Genomic DNA, 17,285 nt, shown 5'->3' with positions numbered 1-17,285 from the left:
GAACACTGTCAATAGTGAAGTCAAATGAAAATGATGCTTGGTTTTCAAAACTTTTTACTTAAATATATCTGAGCGCTGTGGTTTTTCTTTAACATTCAGCCCCCTTTAGTCTGATTCTACAAAATAAAATCAAGTGCAGCCAACTACGTTCAGAAGTTACCTAACTAGTAAAAAGAGTTTATGTTTTAGATTCATAATGTATAATTCTGTTATAATAGGAAAATGGAAAATGATTAGATTAAAAAACAACAGATTCAGAAAATACACACCCCTGGTTGTTAACCTATCACACAAAATCTATTAAAATTGTTTACAAATGGTAAAATGTGAAAATGTTCAAGGTCATTCATGATCCTTTTATATATCGATCTACTGTCATCTTGTGGTTGCTTGTGAATTAACATGAACAATATTTTGGTAACCCATGATGAGAATAAGTAGCTAAAACATGTTAATAGCTTGAATTATATTCTGTTTATTTGTTTGGGTACAAACAAATGCTTGACTAGTTTGTTTTGACAATATTTTTTAATAGAGCTGCAATGTAAGATATGGATATAAGTGCAAGCTTTAAACATCTGCCCCACAAATTTTTCTTTTCAAACTGACTTTCAAAGCTATTTGAGATGATTTCCCCATGATTAAGTTTGGTTTAGCTTATTTCAGACAAAATATTATAAAAGACAACATTGGAATCACAGTTTTTTTTTTTTTATTTGCAATGAAACAATCAAGAATTATATTATGAAATAGTAATGGTCAAACCTCATATTTTACAGTGATGTATATTGCTACAACAAACTTAGCATAATGTATTCATCTCAAGTCTTTACAATATCCCCCTCCTCCAAATTTGAACTTTTTAAACATTTATATTCACTATATGAATTAGCAGAATGTTCTTATTCTCCACACATTGATAAAAAAAAAAATCATTATTCCCTTTTCTCATATTTTACTAGGGAAATGTCCAGAACTCCTAAAATAGCTTCAAAGACGTATTCAAAAGACTTCAGAAAACAAGCTTGTGGTTTCTCTCGCACCATCTGATATTGCTTCAGCCAAACTGTTACATCGCGAGACTACGTTTCCCACAAATCTTTTCACCGAGAGAATTTACGTCATAAAAAAAACATGGCGGACTAGTAACCGCACGGGATCCGCTACCTATTTCTTTTCTTCGATACATTGCGGCTCGCTTATTCAGGAAAACGGGATACTATTGAACAGGTATGATGCTACGGAAATGTCGTCGAGATTATTACGGTCGTTTGAGTCACACTACTTTGATAGCATGAAGCTATATCTCAGCTTCATGCTTCAGTCGTTGCCACACTGTAGCATTGTTGTGGGGTGTAAGCACTGCCTTGTGCACTTTTCTACTTGCCATGAAAAAGTGAGCATTATTTGGCGCGTTAAAGAAGAGTCGTCTTTGCACAAAGGTGGGGTCGCTCAATTATTTAGAGGATTTATGTTTACATTAACCCTGAACGCTCTCCCATGTGTCGAACATCGCTGGCCTTGACAGTTTTGTTATCATCTGATCAGAACAGCTGAGACTTAGCTGGGAAGAGCAGTAGATTATCGTCAAAACATTCTTAGTTTTGGTGTAGAAGTTGGACAAGTTGATTATTTGTTGCAATAAAAATAGTGTTTTATTGCTGTAAGCTGACTGTATAAAATATGTCTTAGGAAGCTCTTGCTCTGCCTATTTTAACTGTTTCTTGGTTTCCTGGCAACAGATTTAAATGTTTACTGTAGCGAAACATTTAAATAATTGGTGAGCAATAAAACTAAATTGTGCTAACTTTTCACAACAAATACATCTTTTACATATAACCTTGCAGACGTATTCATAGCCATTTGATTTCACCTTTTATTTCATTACAACCATAAAGTCACTGCGTTTTATTAGTAGTAGATAAAAAAAAGTTGTGCATAAATGTTAAGTCAAAGGAAAAACAATTAATTGCTATGAAAAATGATTGCTTTTACACTGTAATTTTTGCCAATTCTTTTCTGTGAAATTACATACCATTTCAGTGAAAGCAGGTAGTCTACCTATGTTTGAATTGAATTTAGTCATGCTTTAGAATTTCAGTGGGATTCAAATCCAGACTTTGAGTAGGACACTAGCATGACAAATAACTGAACAAACAGTTCTATTGCTCTGGCTGTATGTATGCTTATTTACCTCCATATTCTGTTGGATCTGGTAAATGTTCAAAGGGATATGAATATTTTCTCAAGGCAATCTATGTACTTATGAATCCCTTCTTTATATTACTAGATGATTATTATTGATAGTCAATAATAAAAGTGTATGATGTTGTGGATGTTTGATTGAAATTACAATGATAAAAGGCGGAAAAGGCACAGAATAGCAAGATAAACCACTTTATCACAGCTGTAGCTGAGAGTATGTGAGGATGTAGTTCTTATTAACTGATCCTGATTTTATTTTGTTATCAGGTTGGGAGAACTGGTGAACATGCTAAAGACGTCACTTTGTGGTAGGATGTACATATGATTCATTAAACATTTTGCATTAAATTGTGGTTGAGCGAATATTTTTAAAATATGTAAGCTGAGCTAATTCCTCTTTAAATGTCTGTCTTAAAGACGTTTAAAGTAGTTGTCAAATAACGACTTGCTATCTCTGGATAAGTTGGTCTTGCAGATTTAACTGCACTGCTTCTTAATCTCTGGTCTTCAGGTTAAAATGTTTCGTCGGTCGAGATTCAGTGTTCGCCCCAATGTCGGCACGGTCGGGAGAACGGCAGCAGGAACGCCTCAGGAACCCCCGGCAGCAAGCCAGGAGACAAGTCAAACCCAAAAGGAACCAAACGAGAGCAATAACGCTTCTCTGGCAAGTAGCTCTGACGTGACCCCATCAGAAAATGCTCCCAGTACAGGGTGAGTGGGAGAGTCGACTCAAGCTACTCGAGTGGCTGTAGCTCTTTCTTTTACGTTGAGCAGCCAAACTAACTCTTCAAATATTTGTTTAGCGACGGCAATGACCAGAACGGGGACGGCGCCAGCTCCTCGGCATCAGTCCAGAGACGGAAGCGCTTCTCCATCAAGCCCAAGGTGGCTCCTGGACGGCCTCCGGCCATCTCCCGGACACCAAAATCCCCCGTCAAAGCAGTCACCGCGCCTCCAGGCGACGGCGTGTGTGGGTCAGACCTAGAAAAGCCGTCGACATCTAGTCAACCGGCGAAAACCGCAGCCCCTCGAGGACTCCAGTCCCCGAGGCGAAGAAGACTCTCTGAAGATGCGAAGCAGCACAAAATACAACCAAAAGTCGGCCCCGTCTCCTCTGACAAACCAGGACCTTCGTCTGATTCGCCGTCTGGGGACTCGCCAAAGCCAACCCATCTGCCGGCAGACCGCAGCAAACAAGTGGAAAACACTGCAACCAGTCAGGCCAAGGAAGTTCATCCAAGAACACACGACAGAGTGCCGCCTTCTATACCAGATAAGGAAGCTACAGAAATATCAGAGAAAGCAAAGACTCTCATGTCATCAAAAAATGTCACTTCAATGACCCCATCAGCGATGTCCCTGAGCAGACTCCTGAATGACCCATCAGACGTACAGAGGATGTTAAAGGCTCGGAGGCTGAGAGAGCTGCTGAGGCAGGAGCGCTGCAAAGAAACGGTTAGCTCAGGATTATTCACATTCTCAGCATGCAAGACATTTAGCTTCAGTAAAAAATTTTCTTATTACTATCAACACCGGTATTACTGGGTATAAATAAAATATGGCTTAATTTTGTGTTGCAGAATCTCAAAAGAGCTAAAGCACATCGAAAGGAGTTAATTTTAGACCCAACAAAAATGACCATGAGAGACCTCATCCACTACCTCCCTACGTCCAATCCCATGAGGTACGTCTCTTGACATTTTCTCCAGGTCAGCATCTCTGAGATATTTCGTAATTGTGAATGAAGCTGCTTTTTTTTAAAAAAAAAAAAAAACCTGATTTGTCAATCTTTTCAGATCCAGTTTGGAAGAACACAACGAGGAGAACGAGACGGTGATCCCACCTTCACCAAGAAGAGAAGGGTGTGTTTGTCTCATTTGTACCTGATGGCCTTACCGTGGTTTTATTGATGGAGAACATTCAGCAGAAACGCTGCTTAAGAGGACTCCATAAATGAGAGCTGCTTACTTAATCTTATTCTGATGTAACTTAGAATACCAACGGCAATATCAGATGTTTGCTTGACTCCTTCAGTCTAGCAAACGTCTTGCAATTGCAATCTAATTGCAATTGAAGTGTTAACAAGTGTTAGCTCTTTTGAGATTCGTCTTAATAAAACAATTTAAGTGTTAATTTATAAAAAAAGAGTATTTAAAATAGAGATTTAAAATAGTCCTTTTTGAAGACTAAAATACTTTGTGCTTTGCTCTTTAGGTTGCTATGGCTTTAGTTGGCCACCAGGTGTCAGTGTGGTCTGCTAGAATTTGGCTTTATTGCTTTGAACTTAAGGCTAACTGCGCCTTGATGACATGAGACCAGAGGCGTTCAACAGCAGCGAGACTTTTTTGAATTATAAACACAAATTTATCTGAAGATGAGCTCTATAGGAAATGACTACAAAATGAACATAACTTACATCCAATATCATATTTTTTATGCAAACCTAGCACGGAAATGAAAATGTGAAAGAAATGACTTGTGAGCAACCTCTGGTGGTGCTTATTATGCATGAAATCTGGTAAGTTTGAACTTTGACCGCCTTTAATACCCTTCATCCAGAAATGCTATGACTGCACCGTCTCAAGTTTGGCTTTCACTTCAAGCTAAATGACATTTAATGAGGGAATATTTTGGATAAAGTTGCACATTTTTGTCTGAAATCCACATCTGCGGGTCTTAGCATAATGTCTCTTAAATGTTGTTTTATTCCATCGCACATTATGTTTTCCATCTCCTAAAGATCAACGGAGCGACCTCCGGTACCTGAGGTCGCCCCTGCCAAAGTGAATACCAGAGAAGAAGAGGAGGAAGAAGAAGACGCCGCGGCAGAGGAAGACCAGGAAGAATCTCTCATGGTTCCTCAGCTCAAAGTAGCAGAAGACGGCTCACTGATCATAGATGAAGAGAGGTGAGCAGAGTTCCTCACAGTTTGTTATGATCCCTCATCACATCAAGCGATGTTTGATTGTTTGTATGTCTTGTTTCTTTTTTTTTTTTTTGTGATTTATCAAACCTCCTCTCAGCTTGACGGTGGAAGTCCAGCGAGCCAAAGGGCCGAACCCAGCGTCCGACAGAGACCCCATCTTTGAGAGAGGCTCCACGACAACTTACGCAAGCTTCAGGAAATCAAATTACTCCAAACCCTGGTCGATTGAAGGTTCAACCGACACAGATTGTTGTCTACATTTTTCTGCACGGCTGTAATGTTCTTAACTTCATTTTTGACATGTCTTTGTTGTGTTCGGTTCTCCTCAGAGACTGACATGTTCTTCCTGGCGGTCAGCATGGTGGGGACAGACTTTTCCATGATTTGCCAACTGTTTCCACACAGAGCTCGCTCAGAAATAAAAGTGGGATTGTTGACTACTTGTAATATGTGTATTTACAAGACATAAAGAGGCAATTCACAGGTGATCTAAATGTACAAACATACATATATTTTTCAGAACAAGTTCAAAAAAGAAGAGCGACAAAACTCCTGGAGGGTTGACAAAGCTTTTAGTAAGTGCTTATAGTGTGACAGTAGGTGAGTCGTGATTGGTGAATGTAGTTTAATGGGACGTTTGCTTCTTAGGAGAGAGGCGAAAACTGGATATAGAATACTTTTCTAAGCTGCTGGAGAAAATTATGGAGTTTCAGAGAGAGAAGAAGAAACTCAAGTCGCTCGTTGGGAAGAACAACAAAAGGAAAGCCAGAACGAGGCCAAAGGGTAATACAGTCCTCAGACCTTTTAAAGAAGTTTCATAGGTTTGTCTCATTTATAAATCTTTGCTTTTATTTGCAGGCAAGAAATCGGCAAAGAGTCTGAGTGACGTGGAGGAAGAGGAGGAGGAGGAGGAAGAGGAGGAGGAGGACGGCGAAATTCCCGACTTGGAGAAAGAGGAGAAAGAGAACGAGGACCAGTGTAACGAAGGGGAAACTCCTGCTTCTGAGCCAAAGAAAAAGCGCAAAAAGAAAAACGGGGAGGAAACGAAAGAGAAGAAAAACAAAACAGGTCTTAAGAGGAAAAATCTGACTCTTGTTTTTCTACGTTTGGTCCAGTATGACCAGTTAATATTAGAGATGGACCAGTCAGAGATTTTGTAGTTGAAAAAGGATTTCACTTCAGAATTAAGAGTATTGTAAAACAGATAATATTGTGCACTGTGTTTCAAAAGTGAAACCAGCTGGTTTTGGATAACCAGTTGATTTATTTTTTTTTTTTGCCTGTTCTCTTGAACTCTAAAGGTGTGTTTGTTAATAAATGTTCGAAATGTCCCTTTGGTGTTTTGATTCTTCTTTTACTTTTTTCTCAGGTGAAGAACCCGGAGACTCGGAGGCGGCACTTCCTGAGAGCCACACCGATTCACAAACGTAATGCTGCGCGATCGGTTTGAATGTAACACTGTTTGAAAGAAATTGAAATTGAAACTTTTTTGGTTTGCTCTAACCTTTAGGACTCCAAACGTAAACACAACCAGGGATCCGGTTATCAAGCCAGCCAAGCTGTCACGAGCCAGAGCACCAAAACCACTCCTGCCTTTGGGCCAGAGGGGAGGCAAAAAGGGGAAAAGCGAAGAAACCCAGTCAGATAAAGGGGATAAGAATGCGAGTGAAGAAGAACAGGTTATTAATTGTTATTCTGAGCCATCAAAATCTTCTTTATGCTGTAATTTTTTTCTTATTTAAAGCCTGCTTATGTTTTAGGTGAATAGGAATGAATCAAATGCACGCAAAACTAGCAGGGAAAAGTTTTCCGGCGATGACATTTCTTCTGAAGAGGAAGAGGAACCAGTAAAGCATCAAGGACCCACCAGGTGAAGTTATCCATCTTTTGGCAAAATTAAAGATAGAGGACCCCTACTGATTAACTTCTAATCCCCAGGTTATTTAGAGTACAACTTACTTTTGTCCATTTGATTTGTAGATATGGAAGAATCCCCAAACCCAATCTGGCCTTTGCTTATCCTAGCAACGATGAATTAAATTCCTCTGAAGCTGAAACTTCTTCAGCCTCAAAGCCCAAACCCAAAGGGGCTCTGAAAAGAGGCAAATCACTGAAACCGCAATCAGACCAAAAACCCAAGAAGTCCAAACTGGTCACTCTCAGATCCTCCAGGCCAGACTTCAGCGACGACGAGGACGAAGATGAAGAAGATGCAGGTTGCAGCTCCGGTAAAGGCATCGTGTCTTCTGGCCTGCACTCGCTGAATGCTGTGATTTCTGAAGTGGATGACCCCATGGCCGAGGTAGGAAGCAGAAAATCCCCACTTGAACGCCACCGAGACACATCATTCATTTTCATTTCTCCTCCAAACATTGTTTGTGCTTCAACTATTTTGTTCCCCCTTTTTTTTCCATATTTTACTTTGCATATTTTAAACCCTCCACTCTTGACCCCTCCCCTTCCTATAATTAGCTTGATATCTTGGCCAGTATGCCCGATATGCTGGGCATCTCCCAAGATGCACTGTGTCCTGATTCGTCTTGCCATCAGACACAGTCTGAGACGAGCACTGCTGAAGCATGTGATCATCAGTTGGACCTGCTGGTTGTAAGTCACGTATGATTAAATCGTAGTGTGTTAAATCGTGGTCCCCAGTTACACCTGGTGTTGAATTTATTCTTTCTCGAGTCCAACCTGAGATGTTCAGTTTAGATCAAATTTATTCCAATGTTTTATTTGTTTACACTTTAAGGTCATGTATTTGCTTTGTTTTCCATGAGTTATTACTGCAGTACTTTAGCTGTTTTGTGAAATACTTTGACCTGTAATACGTACAAATTTAAATGATAGTCTTTGTATTTTGTATTTGTACCACAGCATGTATTGAGGTACAAACCCGTACTAAAAAATCACAGATTCTTAGTATCTGTGACCCGGTACTAAAGAACCCATACAGATTCTTTAGTACGGGTAATACTTTTAGTCACAAAAAATAAAAGTCCAGCACATTTCAAACAAAACCAATTTGAACACCTACATTAACATCTTCACACAGACACATTTAAAATTTTTATTTATTTTTTTGCTTAACACAGACACAAGTGAATTTAACTATGCAAAACTGCTTCTGCGAGTTTTACAAGCCATGCTGTCTTTTTATTTTGTTCACTTGAGCTTTTCACTATTTTTCACACCAGAGGTAGATTTGTGTCTTGTGGGTAGTGTGGATACCTGTACAGCAGGGGGCGCTGCCAAACTCATAATAAACCACAAATACTTCATGCAGATTCACTAAAAAAGACGAAAGTGTTTTTATGAATGTTCTGAAAATACGCAGCCCAAACAATGTTTTACATTATAATAACTAATTAAAAGAAAATCTTTATATTGAGCTAAAATAATTGACTCAATGCACAGAGAAATAAGGACTTGATTAGAATAGACTGGCAATATCCTGTTGTGGTGTCTTGACGTTCATAATGTGGTTCATAGAAATAAAACACAGGTTTGCCCGACGTGTCGGCACAAACATCGGCATTTGCTGATGTTTGTCACTTTTTAACATATCGTATTGTCCCAAGATTAAAACCACACCAATATTGACAACCGATGTTCATTTCCATCTTGTTGCTATTTTCTTCGGGCGAGTGACGGGAGGAAGTCGGCCTTTTGACAGTGATTGATGATATATTGTCAGCCATAACAGTAAGGCTAAAATCAGATCTCAGTATCGGCCCAAATTTTTATATAAGTGCATTCCAATTAAAACAGATAGTTTTGACATAAATTAAATGCAGTAGTGTCTTGAAAGTCATAAAACATGCATATTTAGTAATGTGTTTGATTTATAGCTTGCAGTTCCTTGTAGAGGTATGTACACTTCTTTATTTGATGAAATACTGCATAACTGTGAGATGGAAACTTGTGCACAGTTTTTAAACATGTTTGTGGTTGTAAAGTGACATTTTCAAGAAGATCAAGGAGCATGAGTACATTTGTAAAGCACTGTGTACGGCTGTAAAAATTATGAAGAAGTGTAACTGGGGCAATCGTGCATGTTTGTGTGTCTTAAGTATTTCTTTTTTTCTATTGACATTTAAATCTTTTCTTTTTCTGTTGCAGGATGTTATCGACATTATTACCTCAGAACAAACAGAATGTATGTCATGAGTTCATTCACTTTGAAGTATCTGGTGAAGAGAAGTGCAGCGACTCATCTATGCGTTTGTTTTTTGTTTTATTTTTAACACTCAGTTTCTCAGGATGACAGCTATAATGAGGCCGCTCAAACCCTCTTGACCATCGGCAAGGTTAGTCACGTCTCTATGTCGACACAGGGAGAAGCGACTACACAAGCCTCCACATCAGGTACGAGCTTCAGAAACCACTAAATTCCTCATCTACGTTTGGATTTTGCTTTATTTTAAGTTGAGTTAATGTATACAATGTTTAATTTCAGAAATGGCAACGGATGGGGAAAAATCAGAGCACGTGGATGAACAGATTGTGGCTGATGCACCACCGCAAAGAGCTTTGTCTACTGCATGTTCTCAGACAGGTGGAGAAATTTCAAAAACTGTTGCCAGTGTGGACCCAGGAAACCTAGAAGTGAAGCATAGCGATACATCTCATGTTAAAACCATTGAGCCAACATGTGACGAACTAAAGACTGCACAGAGCTCAAATGGCAGTTCTCCGTCAACCAAGGTGGCGCGCTTTTCTAAAGTGAAGCCAAAGCCAAACCTTGGGCGATCTTCAAGGACCGCACCTCCAACAATCCAAACGGAGATTTCCAAAAAAAAGGAGGCTGAAGAGAGGCTGTCGGTTGGTGCTGTTGAAGCATCCCCAAAGAGAGCAGACTCTGATGAAGCAGTGTTAGAAGTTGGTGATTCTCCTGAAGATGTTCAGCTGACAGAAGAGAAATTTGGGAGTTCCTTGATCACGCAGGGTTGCTCCGTGTCTTTATCCCAGGTTGAATGTAGTGGGAATGAGGTTCCCAGACGTACAAACTCACCCAATCGTAAAGATGTAAGTGTTGCACCTCGTGACAGAACTGTTGAGTCTGATTTAAGCAGCTCTTTGGAATCTAAGTCAGAATTTACGCATATTGTACCAGAGCCAGGCACACCTTCAGACTCAATCCAAGACAGCAGCAGCAAACATCTTCCTGCTGAAAAGGATTTACCTGCCAATCAAAAGAGTATGGGTGTGTCTGCACCTAGAAGGAGTAGGTTGTCCAAAATCAAACCCAGCCTTCCACAGATGTCAAGAACTGCAATGAATAAATCTCAGATCAGTAAAGAGACTGTAAAGACAATCCCACTTACTACGTCAAACGCAGAATCCCAAAAGCAAACCATACTGGATATGGAAACCCAATCTACTAGTTTCTTGTCAAGAAATGTTGACGCGTCCCCTCAAGCAGAACGTCAGAATATTCTTAAGGTTCTTTCTAGTCCAGAAACACAAGCTGAATATAAATCAAATGTAGAATTAGCTGCGGCCCCAGAACGTAGTTGTAGTCCTGCTATTTCAATCACTCCTATAGAAAACAAACCAGCTAATAAACAAGAGAGTAATGTTACATCTGCTCAGTTGAGAAGGAGCCATTTGCAGAAGGTTAAACCCAAACCAAATCTAACTCAGACTTCAAGAAGTAAGGTAACTAAAGCTCAAGCCACAGAAGACACGGCAATGAAAAGTTCTATAGAGTCGACACGGATTCACTTGGAAGACACCGACCGTGTTTCAAGGTTGAACCCAATACTGGCTTCGGACTCCATTCATGAATCAACAGCAAAGCAGGTTGCAAACAAACCTGCATCTACTGAGGTTGTTATTCACGTCGACATGGAACATCGTCCAGTCGACCAAGGTCAAACGCAAACCAGCATCGAATCATGTTCGATTTTCAAGTCCACAGATAAAGCTTTGGATTCTCTCCATGAAACAAGTGAAATTAGATGCAGTGGTGCAATGACATCACATGTTAGCCGAACAAACTTTGATTCTGACCAAGACCGACGCGGTCAACCTGCTGTGTCTGTAAGGCCTGAGGAAGAGTCAGCCGTCTGCAAACCTGACGGGGAAAATGCAACTTCTGAACAGCCGAGGAGAAATCGATTATCAAAAATCAGACTTAGACCTAACATTTCTCAAGCACCAAGAGCTTCAAAGCTGAAACCTCGAACATCAGCAAGCCAGTCAGAGAAGCACGCGAATCCTGAACCGGACCCAGACCCAACTTGCGGCCTGTCTTTGGACAAACAAAGTGAAAATAATAATCTTGTGATGGAATTAACTCCACCTCTTACCTCTCAATCTTCAGAAATGAAAAAGACACCTTCTGAAGCAAAGAAGCAAAACTTTGATGCCAATCCTCAGTCAACATCCAGTGAAAACCTCTTAGATGCAACATCTTCAACCTTCAGCAGTAATAACCCAACAGTTAAAGAACCACAGTTTGGTCAAGGGTCAAACCTGAATTCAGGAGCAGATCTAGAAAGAAGCAACCTTTCAGCTTGCTTTGCACCATCTAAAGAGTTACAAGTCAGTCAGGAGGAGGATAAAGAGCCATCTGCTCAGCTGGTCAAAAGGAGTCAATCACAAAAACCTAAACCAAATTTATCACAGACCTCAAGACCTGTAAGGTCCAAAGCCGATGACAAATCTGAAGTCCAACCCCAACTCGGTGCACAAGAGACAACCGTAAAAAAAGAGAAGTATTCTGAGTTCACAGATGCAAAGCTGACAGCTCAAGGTGCTTCAAGTGAGAGCATGAATGGTTCACAAACAGTTAAATCAGCAATAACCAGCAATTCAAAGATGGGCAGTTCAGCCCGAGATCAGATGGAACCTTGTACTGCATCCGCCAGTGATCAAAAGGGTGACAAATCAAACACAGAAAACTCAACAACTACAGAGACTGTAAGAAGACCTCAAAGCCCATCCTCTGAGCAAAATAGAGAAACTGAGGTACTAACAAATGTTGAAGTTTCAAGTTCAGCCGTCACAGAGAAAACAACGCCTCAAAGAAGGCAGCGCTTTTCCAAAGTCAAACCCAAGCCCAATTTAGAAAAACGCTGTAGAGTTGCAGTCAGACAGCTTCAGTCAGACGATCACAGTAGACCACTTGAAGACCAGAGAAAAGGGACGTCGTCTGTTGCATTGGAGCAACCGCTGGAATCAACTAAGGACAAAATGTTAGATGAAGACCCAGCAAACACTGACTGTCTTTCATCTGGAGATTGCAACTTGGCTATTAATCCGAAACCCAACCTGCGCTGCAGCGGACGTCTTCAGCAAACCCAGCCAGCTGAAAACACAAAACCAATGGAAACAGGTTTCCCGGTTCTCCTATTCTCTAAGCAATCCTGACTGCTTTGTGCTTTATAACTTTTTAAAACCATTTTTCTTTTCTGCAGACTCTGACAGTACTTCGCAAGGTTTTGGTGCCTCTAAGGAAATCAAGAAATCTGTACGTGAACTTAAAGCGGACACCCATGATCCAGAAAGAGGAGACATTGAGAAATCAAGTGAAAAAGACTCGAGTTCAATTGATTCTCATGGTTGTGTTAAACCACAATCTTCTTATGGGGTAAATATGCTTCTTTATTAACAAGATTCTTTCTCAACATTGTTTTTTATTTCCTTTTTTAAAAATTTAAATAAAGCCAAATGACAATATTACAGCAATTTCTTCTACTGGCAAATGTACCTTGCTTTTTGTAAGCTAAAGTGAAAGATGTGGGGTTTTTTTGGTCTTTTTTTATTATTATTATTATTGTTCAAAACGTCTTGTGTACAATTGTGTTTCAATACATTTACCTTGCCAACCCTTAATATAATACAGTGCAATTAATTTGTCTCTTTGAAGTCATCAAATTCAGTGGTCCCCAACCTGTTTAATGCCGTGGACCGGTCAAGACTTGGCAGTTTTGCTGCGGCCTGATTTTTCCTTTACGACCATCTTAAAACGTCCTGCAGTGTGTGGTGTGTTACGTGGTGCTGTGTTGAATATGCCAGATCTAAAATCGGGCATTTTCAGCATAATCTTGACCCGATTATCGCAGCCCGTGGTTTTTTTTTCCTGACTGGGGGCGAGAAGCAGCCTGCTGAATGCGACAGGTAGCCAATCAGAAAGCGCGGTGACGTAAGAACCGAGAGGATACCAAACAGTTGACATGGCAACTGAGAGTCCGGTGGACATCCGAGATGATATATGGAAATGTTTATTACTATATGTAAAGGTCATTTTTATATATGTTTACATATGTTTTTATATATGTTTGCTATATATGGTTATGTTTATTCAGTTAAAAATGTTAACTACGAAAAAACATAACCTCCAAATCACAGTGCAGCAAATAGAGCGGCTGCTCAAACGCCTTTTCTTTTTGTTTCGTCTTTTATCACTTAAAATGAGTCCACAAACTATCACTGCTGCTTCTTCCGTGTTTGATTATTCTAAATTCACGTATGGCATGTTGGGGGTTTTACTGGATTTTCTTCTGGACTCGGTTCCTGTGTGGCGTGTTGCTCCTGCCGTGTGGCTGGACACACGAACCGATCGAACCTGTTGGACTTTTATCGGCTCCGTGGTCACCGAAGTTTGGAAAATCGGCCCACAATCCTTAAATTGTGCCGGGTCAACCAGACCTACAATTCACAAGCTCTACTCCTCTCATCTCGTCTCGACCACTGCCCTAACGCTCTCTGACTCTGGTCGCTATGGTAACGTGTACATATCCCGTCAAAATAAGATACAGATGAGCTACAAAAACGAACATTTTACTTTTGTGAAAATTTTAACTCATGATGACGACTAATGGGAGCCCTGAGCTTGTTTCTCTGCAACGAGACGGTTCCATCTGGGACAATGACACCGAAGTGTTGCTAATGCACAGGGTGTTCATGGTCTCTACTGGCGAATCAGTTTGATTTCCCTCATTAACGAGCCGGTCACCATATCATGCAGAGCTTGGAATGTGGGAATCACCTACCGGGATAAATCCATTCTCTTGTCTCTTCTCTGGCCTTTTTCCCCTTCGCAAAGAAACTTTCCAAAGAATCTGATCTGTTTCTTACTCATTTTGCTGCTTGTGGGCTCAATGTTGGCGCTCAAGACGTAACCGAGAGAATCCGGTTAAAGGATTTTCAAAATAAAATATCCTCCAGGCTCAAATAATACATAAAACAGATATATTTAATTATTTCTTGCGCGACCCGGTACCAATTGGTACCGGCCTGGAGGTTGGGGACCACTGATCTAATTTGTAAGCGGGTAATTGATCCCAATATAATCCAGCGGTAAAAAATATCATTTTGAAGATCAAGAAGGAAAAAAAAATGCTAATAAAATAAGTTTGAGTTTTTCTTTGTTCTACTTGACAAACTCAAAATGTGGAAAACACAAGGGGTGAGAAATACTTTCCCAAAGACTGTAGAACAACTTTTGACTAAATAAGTCTGAGAAAGCATGCTTTGTAGTACTGAGTGTCGGCACTTTGATCACGGATGGGTTGTTCTACACAAAAAGACGCTGTTACTTTCCCCTCAAATTTTCTCCCTTTGATTCCTTTAATCCCAGCATGAAACATCAAGTACCGAGGTGATTCAGAGAGATCCGCTCCTGTCTCAGAGTAAGTCAATCAGAGATTTTCTCCCACTCGCGTCGTTTTGTTTGAGGTTTGCTTTCGCTTTCCTGTTTTTTTTGGGGGGTTTTTTTTGTCTGAATTATGCCTCGCTCCCTCTCAGTACTGCCAGAGCAAGTGCCTTCAGATCCAGATGAGCCCTTTTTCATCCTCTCCCTGACGGAGATCCCGGTCCCCTCAGCAGGGGAAGTGGGAGCGAGTGGAGCCCAGAACCTCTCCTATCGTCCCTCAACAGGTGCATCAGCACAGCAGCCGAGGTTCGTATCGGCTCTCCGTCCAGGGAAGTTTGGGATGTTTAGTATCATTTCTGATTCCTCCTCCCTCCCACACACACACACACACACACACACACATTTCTTGTCCCTTTGCAGTGATCCTGAGGTGAGTTTGAAAGCAGAAGAAAACCATCCAGAAGCTTCTGTTGAACCGAAAGTCTTCGAGAGCTCCATCGCTGGGCCGAATGAAAAAGCCGGTGATGATTTAGGCGACAAGGAAGCTCATCTCAGCAGGTGAGGGAGAACATCGGAGTAATTCTCCAGATTGTCAAGGTAGACTCTTTTAGTTTAACTTTATTTTTGTATGCCACAGGAAAGCCAAAGTTTCCGAAGCCAGCGTTTCTGAAACGAGGAGTTCCAAGTGTAGAAAAGCAGCAAGTGGGAGAAACCGGAAGAAAACTCCAACCGAAGCAGAACAGACATCTTCAACACCTGCAGCCTCCGCATCAAATTCGAATATTTCCAGTCAAACCAAAGCAGCAGCAGCAGAGGCGCTCACCGCTCCAGTTCATGCTCATATTGGCCTGAGGTCTTCATCTACGGTAAGGAGGATACAGATTTGTGTTTGCTCATTTTTGATCTCCAACATTTCTAAAACCTAAACGTTTGCTCCCTGTCGCAGGCTTTAACTTCCCCGGAAAGGGAAAGCGGCTTTGTTGACAACGAGCCTACGAGCGTGTCGCAGTACTTCCTCAGTGACATCTTCACAGAAGTTGACGAGGGATAAAAGCTGCAAAGCACTTATAGTTCCACTTTTTTTTTTTATGCTCTTGTATCATTTCTACAGTGGTTTATTTAAGGTTGTATTTTATTTTTACATTTTTTTTTCTCAGTTCTTTTACCAGATGCATTTCATGAACTTCAACAAGCACTTTGTCTGTGTACAGATGTACTGAAATGTGATTATTATTTTTTTTTAAGAGTCTGTTAGTTTAAATCCAAATGTGAAACGGTGTAAATATGGCCGACAAAACGATGTAGACTGAACACCTGGCAGCTGACGGACACATCGCTATCAGATTTCATAAACCAGCTGTGAAAATGTAAACATTGTACAGTAGAAGGGATTTTTTTTCCTCTTTTCTTCATCTTCATACTTTTTCAGACTTTAGGCAGCATCATTGGTTTTGAATAGAAACTTAACTCCATGAGAAGAAGCCATGTCTGCATACATATAGTTGATTTTTTTATTTTGTCTGTGTTCATCAAAACTTCAGAAGATGTCATTCTGTAAAATAGACCGGATCCGATATTTTCCATATGTAGCTGTGTGTGTGTCCTGACCTTGTACAGATGAGAAGCAGTCAAAATATTATATTTGATACCTTGTACTACTTATGTTTGCAACTTGAACATCCAGTGTGTATTATATATGTATATATATATATGTATTTTTTTTTTTTGGCGTGCAGATGATTGCACAATGCAACAAATTTAGAACAAGTTGCCACAAAAATATTAATTGAATGCTTTGGATTTATTAGATTTAGTGACTTATTTGGTCCTGTTAAAGGCTCTGAAATGTGGGGAAAATGCTTAAGAAGACCAACAACATTATAGCATCTAACTGCTTTCTGATTTAGTGTAAGCAACAAATATTTAATTGAATTAATTGATAGAAATATTCTTCTCAGTTGTAGTTGCTTTCTGCTGTCAAACTCCTTCTAATGTCACTTAAATACTAAATATTTCTCTGTCTTAAATAAAACTATCAGCCATTTTACCCTCTGGTGTATTTATCTTATTGTCAGCCAAGGAAAATTTACAGAAAAAATCTGGCTGAACTCTAGAAATTACCTACTTAAACACTGTAATCTGTTTTTTTTCCTAATCATCTTAAACTCTCACCTTGATGAAATGTAACTACAAAATCTGGAATTTCCTGTAGTTATTTGCAAAAGTGTGAGGAGAAAACTTCAGCTTAGCAGCTGCCAGACTATTTAAATTACTCTCTTGGAATAAATTTAAAGTTACAGAAATCTAACCCTAATTTACATCCACAATCCCTGTGTTGCCACAACTCCACTTCAGCATTTATTGAATGTCTTGATACTTTTGGTTTCCCCTTGCATTTTGTGTGTTTTTTTTTTTGTTTTGTTTTGTTTATATTCTATGCTTTTGAAAAAAAAAATGCATTCAAATTGTTGGGAAATGCTTTAAATTTGCATCTAGAGAAGCATTACATAGGAAGAAACCCTGCTCATAATTCTCCATGACTTAATGAAA

General features: G+C 40.0%; 1 protein-coding gene across 2 annotated transcripts; it reads left to right on the top strand.

Annotated features, from left to right (window-relative positions):
• The first annotated feature begins 1,103 nt into the window (after positions 1-1,103).
• On the top strand, positions 1,104-16,226 carry zgc:162472 (uncharacterized protein LOC553495 homolog). 2 transcript variants are annotated; one of them, XM_044144774.1, is made up of 26 exons: positions 1,104-1,230; positions 2,473-2,513; positions 2,717-2,916; positions 3,009-3,660; positions 3,786-3,889; positions 4,002-4,067; positions 4,946-5,113; positions 5,229-5,362; positions 5,461-5,555; positions 5,652-5,706; positions 5,780-5,914; positions 5,990-6,199; positions 6,501-6,558; positions 6,642-6,810; positions 6,892-7,001; positions 7,112-7,433; positions 7,604-7,738; positions 9,254-9,290; positions 9,386-9,499; positions 9,591-12,473; positions 12,556-12,728; positions 14,721-14,772; positions 14,888-15,041; positions 15,156-15,293; positions 15,373-15,601; positions 15,682-16,226. In XM_044144774.1, the coding sequence occupies exons 3-26, from the start codon at positions 2,723-2,725 to the stop codon at positions 15,784-15,786; spliced, it is 6,492 nt and encodes a 2,163-aa protein (XP_044000709.1). In that variant the 5' UTR covers positions 1,104-1,230; positions 2,473-2,513; positions 2,717-2,722; the 3' UTR covers positions 15,787-16,226. The 2 variants fall into 2 exon arrangements, with proteins under 2 accessions (XP_044000709.1, XP_044000710.1); XM_044144775.1 differs by lacking the exon at positions 7,604-7,738.
• The last annotated feature ends 1,059 nt before the right edge of the window (positions 16,227-17,285 follow it).

This window comes from Gambusia affinis, linkage group LG17 (genome assembly GCF_019740435.1).
Source record: "Gambusia affinis linkage group LG17, SWU_Gaff_1.0, whole genome shotgun sequence".
Classification (NCBI taxonomy): Eukaryota; Metazoa; Chordata; class Actinopteri; order Cyprinodontiformes; family Poeciliidae; genus Gambusia; species Gambusia affinis.
This window is presented reverse-complemented; position numbering and strand designations above follow the sequence as displayed.

Coding starts and splice junctions, on each gene's coding strand:
- zgc:162472 (XM_044144774.1), top strand. CDS start 2,723: ATGTTTCGTCGGTCGAGATTCAGTGTTCGCCCCAATGTCGGCACGGTC. Junction 5,363..5,460: donor CAAACCCTGGTCGATTGAAG/GTTCAACCGACA, acceptor GGTTCTCCTCAG/AGACTGACATGTTCTTCCTG. Junction 5,556..5,651: donor GAGCTCGCTCAGAAATAAAA/GTGGGATTGTTG, acceptor TATATTTTTCAG/AACAAGTTCAAAAAAGAAGA.